The sequence below is a fragment of the Oncorhynchus clarkii genome, chromosome 23 (genome assembly GCF_045791955.1).
Source record: "Oncorhynchus clarkii lewisi isolate Uvic-CL-2024 chromosome 23, UVic_Ocla_1.0, whole genome shotgun sequence".
In the NCBI taxonomy this organism is placed as follows: Eukaryota; Metazoa; Chordata; class Actinopteri; order Salmoniformes; family Salmonidae; genus Oncorhynchus; species Oncorhynchus clarkii.
Genome location: NC_092169.1, coordinates 51,252,478 through 51,268,340, shown reverse-complemented (window position 1 = coordinate 51,268,340; position 15,863 = coordinate 51,252,478). Strand labels below are relative to the sequence as shown.

The 15,863-nt window shown below is 44.0% G+C and overlaps 1 protein-coding gene across 1 annotated transcript in view; it reads right to left on the bottom strand.

The window, feature by feature from the left end:
- Positions 1 to 15,863, bottom strand: part of LOC139381915 (LMBR1 domain containing 1) — a 273,723-nt gene that overhangs the window by 106,537 nt on the left and 151,323 nt on the right. Inside the window, exon 6 of the mRNA XM_071125774.1 lies at positions 12,016 to 12,104. Coding sequence (XP_070981875.1) covers positions 12,016 to 12,104 — 89 coding nt within the window. The remainder of the gene's footprint in view (positions 1 to 12,015; positions 12,105 to 15,863) is intronic.

The following is a 15,863-nucleotide window of genomic DNA, read 5'->3' as shown; positions in this document are numbered from 1 at the left end:
AGAAGGTAAGAGAGAGAGATAATGAGAGAGAGAGAGAGAGAGAGAGAGAGAGAAGGGAGGGTGAGAGAGAAGGGAGGGTGAGAGGGAGAGAGAGAGAGAGAGAGAGAGAATGAGAGATAGAGAGAGAGAGAGAGAGGAGGGTGAGAGAGAGAGAATGAGAGAGAGAGAGAGAATGAGATAGAGAGAGAGAATGAGAGAGAGAGAGAGAGAAAGAGAGGGAGAGAGAGAGAAAGAGAGGGAGAGAGAGAGAGAGCACAAAAAAACATTGTAAGTAGATGCCAAACAGTGAGAGCATATTCTATTCTGTTCTCTTCCTGTAACTGTAACTGAAATGATAAATGGACACTTGAGGAGATATTTCAATCAACTGAAAGTGATGCCTGTTTCAGATCATGTACATGTTTGATTTGTTTCCATTCATTCCCCCATTTCATCTCTGGTTCAAGGGTTGTCACAGAAAGGTCACAGATACTTTTGGGCTCGAAACATCAAACTTTTTCAGTACGTCAGGAAAAACACATTTAGAAAATGAAAAAGGGCATTTAGAACGGTCTAATATCATTTCAAATGATAAAGACAGTATTATATGAAAAATGACATGAAGAAAGCACTAATGTTATCCCAGTATATTATTTCAGAGTTCAGCATATTAACAGAAGTGTCCTTTACCATTTGTAAAGAACATTTAAAATGGATGTTCTTTAGGATTTTAGGCTGGGTGTCTGTAAAGCACTTTGTGACAACTGCTGATGTAAAAAAGAGCTTTATGAAAAACATTTGATTGATTATAAATTGATTGATGTTGAGAAAAATCTAATACTATTATAGATCCTAAACAATCCAAGAGTGCAGAATATTAACAAAGCCAAACGCCTGGCTCTCTGTCCTGTTGATTAGCTTGATGTGTGTCACCTTTGATGGAGAAGAAGAAAGGCCATTTGATGAGAAGGTGGCCGGGGCTACCCGTCATGGATGAAGGACAGTGGGTGTCAGTCAGACCAGCTGTCAGGGATGGAGCCAGAACACCCAGAAGACAGAAAGATTGATGGGTAGAGTGATCGCCTCTCTCCCATGATAGGATCCCAACTGTCAGGGAAGAGAGGGCTGAAAGCAGCCCCACTGTTGGCCCCTCATGGTTCCCCCTGGTTCTTGCCACAGTTCCCCCTCTGGCCCTCAGAAGCAGGCCTAAGCCCTGATGTGCCTAACAGCAGACCTGGGAACAAATACTATTTGAAATGGTTTTATTTGATTTAGCCTTAAAATAAATCAAATAAACCCTGACAACCTGGAGTGCCAGATGGCCAGGATTTGTAGTCTTGTAACTATTGTAATGGTTGCCCGTAATTGTTACTCTTCGTGCTGGTTTTACCCTGGTTTTACCCTGGTTCTCTGTACTATTCCACCATTACCTGGGTTCAAATATATTTGTAATACTTTAGCTGGGCTAAATTGAGCTTTCCTGACACAACAGATGTAGAAGTCACAACAGTGCAAACCCTGCCCATCTGGCACTCCAGGCAGGCTAAAACAAACACTCAAATGACTGGATATGATTTGAAATAGTATCTGAACCCAGGTATGCCTAGTGGTGTCGAGATCACCTGTCATGTTAGCCTAGATATTACAGTATCCTGCTGCCTACCAGGCTGCTCAGTCATCCTACTTCGTTTGATCATCAAAAACAACTCCCTTTTATTTATTGATGACATCACCAAGATAGACGCTGCGTTTCCATTTCTCGCAAACCACTTTTGTAGACTAGGACTTTTCCAGGACACAGACACGGGAGGAACATGGATATAAATTAAATACTTGCGCCTAATTGTCGTGTGGGCATAACGGGGGGAAAAGAACCAACCCGTTTGAAGTCTGACAGCCTGAAATGGGCATTAACATTTGAATAGGTGTTTTCCTTTGTGATCTCCTCCAGCTTTTGTTAAGTGTCTGAGCTTGGTAAGTACGAGAGACAATACACTGAGCAGGTTCTGCAGAGGACAGCATCAGTGAAGTCCCCGCACAAAGAGACAGACCGGGGGATGTTATGTCTGCTGCCTCTGTCAGCTTTGGGTTTATTAAATCAGTTTTTTCAGGGGATTAGACAGAGAGAATAAAGTCTATTACCAGGCGTGGTGCTCCACATCTGAAGAAGAAGAAAGCTAGGTTCCATAGACATGGAGAGAAGGCAAACATCCACCACTCTCAGCATCAGCAGAAGAAAACTAGGTTCCATAGACATGGAGAGAAGGCAAACATCCACCACTCTCAGCATCAGCAGAAGAAAACTAGGTTCCATAGACATGGAGAGAAGGCAAACCTCCACCACTCTCAGCATCAGCAGAAGAAAACTAGGTTCCATAGACATGGAGAGAAGGCAAACCTCCACCACTCTCAGCATCAGCAGAAGAAAACTAGGTTCCATAGACATGGAGAGAAGGCAAACCTCCACCACTCTCAGCATCAGCAGAAGAAAGCTAGGTTCCATAGACATGGAGAGAAGGCAAACCTCCACCACTCTCAGCATCACCACTGGGGGCTATCGCCACTTTAAAGTAGTTCATTTTCTTATTATTATTCTTCATTGGCGGTTTGGAAACAAACTGAAAATATGCATACCACCACCTACTGTGCTAGACTGTGTAGTCTGAACAGGCATACATCCATAAAGCCTTTAATGCCCATGCAAAACAGGCTTTGTGGAAAATGTGCCTTCTATCCAACTCTGCAGGAATCTCTAAGTGCAGGACTGAGATCAGGAACCCCTTATCTCCTAGTGCATATAGCCATGGCCCTTCAGGCTCCGTGTACACCGAGGAGAGGAGCCTTCCTACCTTCCACCGATGCAGTGAGGAGAAGTGTTTATTAAAACAGCTGCTTCAGCCCCAGCACTCCCAGACAACACTCGGCTGCTTCTCCTTCCTGTCTGTAGCAGAGATGGAATCATGCGGATATGGGCACGCACACTAAAGCTGCAACTGGATTAGTAGGCATGCAGGTGGTGGTGAGAGGTGGAAGTGGAGAGAGAGAGACACACACACACACACACACACACACACACACACACAGGTGGAAGTGGATGTAGAGAGATACACACACAGGTGGAAGTGGAGAGAGAGAGACACACACACACACACACACAAGTGGAAGTGGATGTAGAGAGAGAGAGACACACACAGGTGGAAGTGGATGTAGAGAGATAGAGACACACACACACACACAGGTGGAAGTAGATGTAGAGAGAGAGCGACACACACAGGTGGAAGTGGATGTAGAGAGAGAGCGACACACACACACACAGGTGGAAGTGGATGTAGAGAGAGAGCGACACACACACACACAGGTGGAAGTGGATGTAGAGAGAGAGCGACACACACACACACAGGTGGAAGTGGATGTAGAGAGAGAGCGACACACACACACACAGGTGGAAGTAGATATAGAGAGAGAGAGACACACACACACACACAGGTGGAAGTGGATATATAGAGAGAGAGACACACACACACACAGGTGGAAGTGGATGTAGAGAGAGAGAGACACACACACACACAGGTGGAAGTGGATGTAGAGAGAGAGCGACACACACACACAGGTGGAAGTGGATGTAGAGAGAGAGCGACACACACACACACAGGTGGAAGTGGATGTAGAGCGAAGGTGAGAAGCTGTCTGAGACATGTTGGTGTAAGACCTGGGGGGGGGGGGGGGTCTGTCTGTCCAAATAGCTGGTGAGCATGGTGAACCATGGAAAAATACTGCTGTTATGCCCCTTAAGGTTCAAGCACAAGATATTTATCGAACTGTACATGGATAGTAGTAGATATCCAAGCAATCCTGTCATACTGTATAGCGAGGCGTTTACAGCGTGTTTAAAGGGTGAATATGGAACAGGGGTCAAGGAGAATAAAACCCTTCACCAGTGACCATAGTATTGTTTTAATCATGTGTCATTACTATTTCTGTTGGCTACTTTTTTTTCTTTTTTTAACCTTTATTTAACTAGGCAGGTCAGTTAAGAACAAATTCTTATTTTCAATGACGGCCTAGGAACAGTGGGTTAACTGTCTGTTCAGGGGCAGAACGACAGATTTGTACCTTGTCAGCTCGGGGATATGAACTTGCAACCTTCCGGTTACTAGTCCAACACTCTAACCACTAGGCTACCCTGCCACCCCACTAAGGGACAGCCTTCTTCCACTGGTAAGCAGGAGGGTTAAGGAAAGGGGAAGGGGTGACCTACTCAGATGCACAACTGAACGCATTCAACCAAAATCTGTCTTCTGCATTTAACCCAACCCCTCTGAATCAGAGAGGTGAGGGGGGGGCTGTTTTGGGACAGTCCTAAATCGCACCCTATTCCCTACAGTTGAAGTCGGAAGTTTACATACACTTAGGTTGGAGTCATTAAAACTCATTTTTCAACCACTCCACAAATGACTATAAACTAAAGTTTTGGCACTATAGTTTTGGCAAGTCGGTTAGGACATCTACTTTGTGCTTGACACAAGTAATTTCTCCAACAATTGTTTACAGACAGATTATTTCACTTATAACTCATTGTATCACAATTCCAGTGGGTCAGAGGTTTACACACACTAAGTTGACTGTGCCTTTAAACAGCTTGGAAAATTCCAGAAAATTATGTAATGGCTTTAGAAGCTTCTGATAGGCTAATTGACATCATTTGAGTCAGTTGGAGGTGTACCTCTGGATGTATTTCAAGGTCTACCTTCAAACTCAGTGAATCTTTGCTTGACATCATGGGAAAATCAAAAGAAATCAGCAAGACTTCAGAAAAAAAATTGTAGACCTCCACAAGTCTGGTTCATCCTTGGGGGCAATTTCCAAATGCCTAAAGATACTGCGTTCATCTGTACAAACAATAGTACGCAAGTATAAACACCATGGGACCACACAGCCGTCATACCGCTCAGGAAGGAGACGTGTTCTGGCTCCTAGAGATTAACGTACTTTGGTGCAAAGAGTGCAAATTAATCCCAGAACAACAGCAAAGGAGCTTGTGAAGATGCTGGAGGAAACAGGTACAAAAGTATCTATATCCACAGTAAAATGAGTCCTATATCGACATAACCTGAATGGCCGCTCAGCAAGAAAGAAGCCACTGCTCCAAAACCGCCATAAAAAAGCCAGGCTACGGTTTGCAACTGCACATGGGGACAAAGATTGTACTTTTTGGAGAAATGTCCTCTGGTCTGATAAAACAAAAATAGAACTGTTTGACCATATGACCATCGTTTGGAGAAAAAGGGGAGGCTTGCAAGACGATGAACACCATCCCAACTGTGAAGCACGGGGGTGGCAGCATCATGTTGTGGCGGTGCTTTGCTGCAGTAGGGACTAGTGCACTTCACAAAATAGATGGCATCATGAGGAGGGACAATTACGTGGATATTGAAGCCACATCTCAAGACATCAGTCAGGAAGATAAAGCTTGGTCGCAAATGGGTCTTCCAAATGGACAATGGCCCCAAGTAAACTTCCAAAGTTGTGGCAAAATGGCTTAAGGACAACAAAGTCATGGTATTGGAGGGGCCATCACAAAGCCCTGACCTCAATCCCATAGAAAATTTGTGGGCAGAACTGAAAAAGCATGTGCGAGCAAGGAGGCTTACAAACCTGACTCAGTTACACCAGCTCTGTCAGGAGGAATGGGCCAACATTCACCCAACTTATTGTGGGAAGGTTGTGGAAGGCTACCCGAAACGTTTAACCCAAGTTAAACAATTTAAAGGCAATGTTACCAAATACTAATTGAGTGTATGTAAACTTCTGACCCACTGGGAATGTGATGAAATAAATAAAAGCTGAAATAAATAATTATCTTTATTATCATTCTCTCTATTATTCTGACATTTCACATTCTTAAAATAAAGTGCTGATTTTAACTGACCTAAAACAGGGAATATTTACTTGGATTAAATGTCAGGAATTGTGAAAAACAGAGTTGAAATGTTTTTGTCTAAGGTGTATGTAAACTTCTGACTTCCACTGTATATAGTGCACTACTTTTAACCAGGAGCCATGGCATTTGAGATGCAGTCTTGTTATGTCTATGCTATATATCCAATCCAGCCAGACTGAAACCTTCCCCTACGCAACTGAAAACTACCGTAGCCTCATTACTGGTAGGAACAAGGATGCTTTTGCCTTACAGGGTTTTTTTATGCTTTTCCAAAACGAAACAGAAATTAATTTAACGGATCCTGAGAGACGAGACCCAGCCAGAAAAATAAAATAGCTCAAATTGAACTGATCATTAATTTAAATGGAATGAACCACTGACTGATCATTCAAATAATTAATAATTTCATGGCAGTGAACCGCTGAGGATAGAATGTTTTGCAAGCATGAAAGACACAGACGGCTTCTGTTCTGTTGTAACCAGTCACCATTACACCCTGAATCTCTGGGGTGCATTTGACCCCATTTAGTTGATGTGAAACAGAAAGCCCTTCGGGGTAGACATTATGCACTGGGACACACCACGATCAGAGCAGTGGGCCAGTGATTGTGTGTGTCTGTGGTTGTGTGTGTGTTCCCTGGCCCAGTGCTCTGATCCAGGGAACACACATGGAAGGTAATGAAGCATAAGGTGTTTCAGGTGTTGATTGTGAAAAACAAGTTCATTTTAATACTGATTATTAGTAAGAGGGTGGTGCTAGCACAACCAGGGTACCGATTGACTATTGGTAAGAGGGTGGTGCTAGCACAACCAGGGTACTGATTGACTATTGGTAAGAGGGTGGTGCTAGCACAACCAGGGTACCGATTGACTATTGGTAAGAGGGTGGTGCTAGCACAACCAGGGTACTGATTGACTATTGGTAAGAGGGTGGTGTTAGCACAACCAGGGTACCGATTGACTATTGGTAAGAGGGTGGTGCTAGCACAACCAGGGTACCGATTGACTATTGGTAAGAGGGTGGTGCTAGCACAACCAGGGTACCGATTGACTATTGGTAAGAGGGTGGTGCTAGCACAACCAGGGTACCGATTGACTATTGGTAAGAGGGTGGTGCTAGCACAACCAGGGTACCGATTGACTATTGGTAAGAGGGTGGTGCTAGCACAACCAGGGTACCGATTAACTATTGGTAAGAGGGTGGTGCTAGCACAACCAGGGTACCGATTGACTATTGGTAAGAGGGTGGTGCTAGCAAAACCAGGGTACCGATTGACTATTGGTAAGAGGGTGGTGCTAGCAAAACCAGGGTACCGATTGACTATTGGTAAGAGGGTGGTGCTAGCAAAACCAGGGTACCGATTGACTATTGGTAAGAGGGTGGTGCTAGCAAAACCAGGGTACCGATTGACTATTGGTAAGAGGGTGGTGCTAGCAAAACCAGGGTCGTAATTGACTATTGGTAAGATAGGGGCGGCAGGTAGCCAAGTGGTTAGAGCGTTGGGTCAGTAACCGAAAGGTTGCTAGATCGAATTCCCGAGCTGACAAGGTAAAAATCTGTCGTTCTGGCACTGAACAAGGAAGTTAACCCACTGTTCATAAGCAATCTTTGTAAATAAGAATTTGTTCTTAACTGACTTGCCTGGTTAAATAAAGGTTAAATAAAAAATAAAAAGAGAGTGGTGCTAGCAAAGCCAGGGTTGTGGGCAACTATTGGTAAGACCAGGGTTGTGGGCAACTATTGGTAAGACCAGGGTTGTGGGTGACTATTGGTAAGAGGGTGGTGCTATCAAAGCCAGGGTTGTGGGTAACTATTGGTAAGACCAGGGTTGTGGGTGACTATTGGTAAGACCAGGGTTGTGGGTGACTATTGGTAAGAGGGTGGTGATAGCAAAACCAGGGTTGTGGGTGACTATTGGTAAGAGAGTGATGATAGCAAAGCCAGGGTCGTGGGTGACTATTGGTAAGAGAGTGATGATAGCAAAGCCAGGGTCGTGGGTGACTATTGGTAAGAGAGTGATGATAGCAAAGCCAGGGTCGTGGATGACTATTGGTAAGAGGGTGGTGGTAGCTAAGCCAGGGTCGTGGTAACTATTGGTAAGACCAGGGTCGTAAGTGACTATTGGTAAGAGAGTGGTGGTAGCTAAGCCAGGGTCATGGTAACTTTTGGTAAAAGGGTGGTGATAGCAAAGCCAGGGTTGTGGGTAACTATTGGTAAGAGAGTGGTGATAGCTAAGCCAGGGTCGTGGGTAACTATTGGTAAGAGAGTGGTGATAGCTAAGCCAGGGTCGTTGGTAACTTTTGGTAAGAGAGCGGTGGTAGCAAAACCGTGGGTAACTATTGGTAAGACCAGGGTCGTGGGTAACTATTGGTAAGAGAGTGGTAATAGCAAAGCCAGGGTCGTGGGTAACTTTTGGTAAGAGAGTGGTGATAGCTAACCCGGGGTCGTGGGTAACTATTGGTAAGAGAGTGGTGATAGCTAAGCCAGGGTCGTGGTAACTTTTGGTAAGAGAGTGGTGATAGCAGGGCCGTGGGTCCAATCCCATATATGAAATCATTATACACTCATTATACTCTAACTGACTTTTGTTAGGAATGTGGAAATAGGCTAGGTGGTTTCGCAAAAACACTTTTGATAAGCACCTGCTAAATTACATATAGCCTTTACATTTTGGTTGAAAATGAATTATTATGTCTCCAGTATGGTTGCGAGGCTCAGAGAGAAGACTGGGTGTGGGACCAGGATATGAGAGTCTGCGACAACCTTAACACCCCTCAGAGGAGAGGACAGTAGCTCTCTGCCACACACAGTCACTCAAGGCTATCATTGGATTACTGTGGAGTCTCTCTCGCTCAAAGACTTGGAGGGGAAGGAGTGAAGAGGGGAGGGGAAGGAGAGTGTCTATCCACTCTGGGAAATGCAGGGAGAGATAAATTACCACCCTGACTGATCCTCTCAGAGAAACAGAGGGAAGAATGGTTGACTGGAGAGCATGCCCTTGAGCGTATTAAAACCACACACAGATGACTGGCGTTAGAAAAGAAAGTGACATTCAGAGACCAGGTCTAGAAAAGATTGGAACCAATAGTCAGTCTTCACTGCACAAAATAGGAACCAACCCATGTCCCAGATGCAACAGTCAAGCCCTGCTTCAACCTACAAGCCCTGCTTCAACCTACAAGCTCTGCTTCAACCTACTAGCCCTGCTTCAACCTACAAGCCCTGCTTCAACCTACAAGCCCTGCTTCAACCTACTAGCCCTGCTTCAACCTACAAGCCCTGCTTCAACCTACTAGCCCTGCTTCAACCTACAAGCCCTGCTTCAACCTACTAGCCCTGCTTCAACCTACAAGCCCTGCTTCAACCTACAAGCCCTGCTTCAACCTACTAGCCCTGCTTCAACCTACTAGCCCAGCTTCAACCTACCAGCCCTGCTTCAACCTACCAGCCCTGCTTCAACCTACTAGCCCTGCTTCAACCTACTAGCCCTGCTTCAACCTACTAGCCCTGCTTCAACCTACAAGCCCTGCTTCAGCCTACAAGCCCTGCAAGAAAGCACAAGCAATTCCAAGCAGCTATGGTTTGCGTCCCAAACGGCACCCTACTCCTTACATAGTGCACTACTTTTGACCATGGCCCAGAAGGGTAATAGGGAGCAATTTGGGATGTAGCCAAGTCGCTGAGGGGATTTCTACACCGGCATGCCTCATTGCACCATTGTGGATAATGTAATGGCCACCCCATTTGAGCTGCAGTCGCTGCAGTTTGTGGCCTAAATTAGCGGTTTGCAGGGCCGGGGTCGGGAGGCTGACTTAGTGAGGAGCGTCTTCCCCCAAGCTCAATTAACCTCCCATCTGGAGGAGGAGAGAGAGGGGGAATTAGCAGAGGGATGATCCTGCCTTAATGTTGTATGGGTCCCAAATTGCACCCTATTCACTATACTGTATATTACACTACTTTTAAAACAGGGCACTGGTCAAAAGTAGTGCACTATGAAGGGAATAGGGTGCCATTTGGGGGACGAACGCTTCCTCCTGAGCAACACTGACATTTCCCCACAGGAAGGGAGGCTGCAGTAGAAGATCAATAGAGGAAGGGGTCAGGCATGGTGGGAGGAGTCAGGAAGGGTGAGGAAAGGGTGAGGAAAGGCTTGGAGAGAGGGGAGAGGTGGGAGGACAGTCAGGAAGGGTGAGGAAAGCGTTGGAGAGAGGGGAGAGGTGGGAGGACAGTCAGGAAGGGTGAGGAAAGCGTTGGAGAGAGGGGAGAGGTGGGAGGAGTCAGGAAGGGTGAGGAAAGGCTTGGAGAGAGGGGAGAGGTGGGAGGACAGTCAGGAAGGGTGAGCAAAGCGTTGGAGAGAGGGGAGAGGTGGGAGGACAGTCAGGAAGGGTGAGGAAAGCGTTGGAGAGAGGGGAGAGGTGGGAGGACAGTCAGGAAGGGTGAGGAAAGCATTGGAGAGAGGGGAGAGGTGGGAGGACAGTCAGGAAGGGTGAGGAGAGGGTCAGAGGGAATTGAGGGGTATCAGAAGGGAGGTCGGGAGAGGTAGAAGAGGCGGGCAGGGCCAGGATCTGACTGCAGGCCACAGTGGGAAGAGTGTGACAGATGGGTTAACTTCCTCCCCTGATCCCCAGATGCTCCGGAGCAGAGAGAGCCTCCTGATTCCTCTCTTGGAGCTGTGCACAACATGATCCCGGCTGCTGCCTCTTCATGCTCTGCTCCAACTGTAAACCCACCATTAAAGGCCAACTTATTCATTCACCTGGTTGGCTATAAAGCTGGCTCTGTCACAACTATCTGGAAGCCCAAGATCTAACAAGTACAGTGTACACAGGCATTAGGTCTACATACAGTGTACATAGACAATAGGTCTACATACAGTGTACACAGACATTTGGTCTAAATACAGTGTACACAGGCATTAGGTCTACATACAGTGTACACAGGCATTAGGTCTACATACAGTGTACATAGACATTAGGTCTACATACAGTGTACATAGACATTAGGTCTACATACATACATAGACATTCACATGGACCCATACAGACATCAGACATATGAGGACCATAGACGACCACTCAACTTGAACTGGCACATTCAAATGCAAGTCACGTTAGGAGAAATATATATATATATATATATATATATATATATATATATATATATATATACGTGTGAACTGCTATAGAGGGAAGGGGTCATACTCGTCACAGTTCTGCAGTGAAGAGAGAACCGTCTTTCTTGAGTGACACATCAAAGCAAGGGAGGCTTTCTCCCTTTTTTTCCGGGAGACAGATGGTTGCGAGTGGCACAATGAGGATGGTTGACATTGACGAGGGAAAATGTTGCCTCTGCCAGGTCCACACGTCACCTCAGTATGCAGCCTTGTGTCAGCCATCCATCCATCGCTCTGTCTGGTCCATACAGCTTTTCAATACCACCACTGAATGGGGATTCATTACCAACCACACTGAGACAAGTGAGTGATGTGCTGGGTCATTCACGAGGGCTATCTGATCAAAGGACTGACTGTGTAAGCCACATTGGAGCCTAAGTGACTGTAAATGGTTTATAAGTAGGTTATAAACAGTAAATATGTAGTTTATAAATCACTTATAATCAGTTAATATGTAGTTTATAAATCACTTATAAACAGTTCAAACTTTGTTAGGAATTGTATAATTGTCATTTTGGTACAACTTTTAAACCATTCCTAAATGTAAAGTGTTATTTAAACTATACCTTACTGTAAAGTGTTATTTAAACCATACCTTACTGTAAAGTGTTATTTAAACCATACCTTACTGTAAAGTGTTATTTAAAGTGTACCTTACTGTAAAGTGTTATTTAAACTATACCTTACAGTAAAGTGTTATTTAAAGTGTACCTTACTGTAACGTGATATTTAAAGCGTACCTTTCTGTAAAGTGTTATTTAAACCATACCTTACTGTAAAGTGTTATTTAAAGTGTACCTTACTGTAAAGTGATATTTAAAGTGTACCTTACTGTAAAGTGTTATTTAAAGTGTACCTTACTGTGAAGTGATATTTAAAGTGTACCTTACTGTGAAGTGTTACCAGTCAGACAATACTTACGGTTGTTCCCCAGCTCCTCAAACAGATACTGCATCTTTTCCCACTGGGTACCATTCTGATTAGGTGGGGCTTCAAGGGGAACGAAGGCCCTGCAAAAAAATACTATTCATTAAAACCATTGGCTTTATTAGAAGTAAAATATGATATAGCCTGATCCCAGATCTGATGGAAGTTGGCTATACAGCACAAACAGATCTGATGGAAATTGGCTATACAGCACAAACAGATCTGGGACCAGGCGAGTTAAAATAAGGTTAGAACATGCGATAGCCTACTTTGTAAAGTGAATGTATTAGAGAAGCCATGACTTTGGGTATCTCCAGTGCATTTCTTAATGGAAACACAATGTTTTGATTACGTCCCTTGATAATAATTGCTTCTATCAACAGCCGTCAGCATCATCCGCAGTGCAAAACAACTTTTAGTTTGACATACACTATTTACATAAAGTTGTCCCTGCTAGACACGTTTATTTACCTAGCATTGAAGGGAATGTATTCAGGGAACTCTCTTCACTGTCAGAATGTCAAAAAATACCCCCCAGTCTGAGTCGAGAGACTAGCTAACACCTGCCACTGAAACCAACAGGATGGAGTGAAATATTGAAATATTCATATTTTTTGTATTGAAAGCCTTCTTCAGGGTTGATGACAAAGTTCATTTACTGTTTCATTTCTTTTGGACCCGCAATTAAATGGATCACGGTGTGCATTTTGTTGGACTAAAATAGACATTGCCAAACACTGACTAGAGACGGAATGTATTCCTGGGAATGGCTTTCACTGTTATTTACTTAGCTGAGTAGGGCAGACCATTTCATTTCCCCAGGAAAACAACAGCATTATTCCAACTACACATTGGAAGAGGGTTTAGTAGCAGCAACAATGACTATTGGTAGAGGGTTTAGTAGCAGCAACAATGACTATTGGTAGTGGGTTTAGTAGCAGCAACAATGACTATTGGTAGTGGGTTTAGTAGCAGCATCAATGACTATTGGTAGTGGGTTTAGTAGCAGCAACAATGACTATTGGTAGAGGGTTTAGTAGCAGCAACAGCATCAATGACTATTGGTAGTGGGTTTAGTAGCAGCAACAATGACTATTGGTAGAGGGTTTAGTAGCAGCAACAATGACTATTGGTAGAGTGTTTAGTAGCAGCAACAGCATCAATGACTATTGGTAGAGGGTTTAGTAGCAGCAACAATGACTATTGGTAGAGGGTTTATTAGCAGCAACAATGACTATTGGTAGAGGGTTTAGTAGCAGCAACAATGACTATTGGTAGAGGGTTTAGTAGCAGCAACAGCATCAATGACTATTGGTAGAGGGTTTAGTAGCAGCAACAATGACTATTGGTAGAGGGTTTAGTAGAGGCAACAACATCAATGACTATTGGTAGAGGGTTTAGTAGCAGCAACAATGACTATTGGTAGAGGGTTTAGTAGCAGCAACAGCCTCAATGACTATTGGTAGAGGGTTTAGTAGCAGCAACAGCATCAATGACTATTGGTAGAGGGTTTAGTAGCAGCAACAATGACTATTGGTAGAGGGTTTAGTAGAGGCAACAACATCAATGACTATTGGTAGAGGGTTTAGTAGCAGCAACAATGACTATTGGTAGAGGGTTTAGTAGCAGCAACAGCATCAATGACTATTGGTAGAGGGTTTAGTAGCAGCAACAATGACTATTGGTAGAGGGTTTAGTAGCAGCAACAATGACTATTGGTAGAGGGTTTAGTAGCAGCAACAATGACTATTGGTAGAGGGTTTAGTAGCAGCAACAATGACTATTGGTAGAGGGTTTAGTAGCAGCAACAATGACTATTGGTATAGGGTTTAGTAGCAGCAACAATGACTATTGGTAGTGGGTTTAGTAGCAGCAACAATGACCATTGGTAGAGGGTTTAGTAGCAGCAACAATGACTATTGGTAGAGGGTTTAGTAGCAGCAACAGCATCAATGACTTTTGGTAGAGGGTTTAGTAGCAGCAACAATGACTATTGGTAGAGGGTTTAGTAGCAGCAACAATGACTATTGGTAGAGGGTTTAGTAGCAGCAACAACAACAATGACTATTGGTAGAGGGTTTAGTAGCAGCAACAATGACTATTGGTTGAGGGTTTAGTAGAGGCAACAACATCAATGACTATTGGTAGAGGGTTTAGTAGCAGCAACAATGACTATTGGTAGAGGGTTTAGTAGCAGCAACAGCCTCAATGACTATTGGTAGAGGGTTTAGTAGCAGCAACAGCATCAATGACTATTGGTAGAGGGTTTAGTAGCAGCAACAATGACTATTGGTAGAGGGTTTAGTAGAGGCAACAACATCAATGACTATTGGTAGAGGGTTTAGTAGCAGCAACAATGACTATTGGTCGAGGGTTTAGTAGCAGCAACAGCATCAATGACTATTGGTAGAGGGTTTAGTAGCAGCAACAATGACTATTGGTAGAGGGTTTAGTAGCAGCAACAATGACTATTTGTAGAGGGTTTAGTAGCAGCAACAATGACTATTGGTAGAGGGTTTAGTAGCAGCAACAATGACTATTGGTAGAGGGTTTAGTAGCAGCAACAATGACTATTGGTAGAGGGTTTAGTAGCAGCAACAATGACTATTGGTAGTGGGTTTAGTAGCAGCAACAATGACCATTGGTAGAGGGTTTAGTAGCAGCAACAATGACTATTGGTAGAGGGTTTAGTAGCAGCAACAGCATCAATGACTTTTGGTAGAGGGTTTAGTAGCAGCAACAATGACTATTGGTAGAGGGTTTAGTAGCAGCAACAATGACTATTGGTAGAGGGTTTAGTAGCAGCAACAACAACAATGACTATTGGTAGAGGGTTTAGTAGCAGCAACAACAACAATGACTATTGGTAGAGGGTTTAGTAGCAGCAACAATGACTATTGGTAGAGGGTTTAGCAGCAGCAACAGCATCAATGACTATTGGTAGAGGGTTTAGTAGCAGCAACAATGACTATTGGTAGTGGGTTTAGTAGCAGCAACAATGACTATTGGTAGAGGGTTTAGTAGCACAACGTCATGAAATAAATGCAATGAAATCCTTTAAAGTGAGAGTAGGTTGTAGCTTTGACAATGCTTTTCACACTACCCAAATCTAATCAATAGATAACAGAATGATTCATTTCTTTCTTTGTCTATTTGTCTGTTTGTTTGTGTACAAACCAAAACAAGGCCTTGAACTCATTGTTTTTCTTGCAGTCTATTGTTGAGACCTTTACTTTCTCCACCGCAGCCTGTCCCTACCCATCCAATTACCTTTATAATTAACAGGCAATTCATCTAATTATGACGTTTAAACTACGACCCAAATGGCACCCCATTCCCTTTACAGTGCACTACTTGTTTCCAGGGCCCCTAGTGCCCATAGGACTCTGGTCAAAAGTAGTGCACTAATTAGGGAATAGGTGCTATTTAGGATCCCAGGATCTATTTTTTTGCTGGCGTTAACACATTGCTAGTGCCAAACCACGTTCGCGGGCAATTTCGACCTGTTAAAGCCAGCACTGTGCTATTTTCAAACTGTTGTGCAAGGATTAGTAATTGACCTGTTTAATATCAGCACACTTGCGGTCAGATGGGAGGGGTGGAAATATTTTAAGTGTGTCCTTAAAAACATGATCCAGAGTGCCAATTTCAGGCAGCGCTGATATTTAAGAACAACCAAAAGCTGGTTTTGATTTGATTTGATTTATTAGGAACCCCATTAGCCGACACCAACGATGACAGCTGGTCTGACTGGGGTCCGACACATCGCGAAAAATACATTACAGACAGAAGACTTACATACATTTATAAACATGAACATGTAGTCTCTGTGTGTGTGTGTG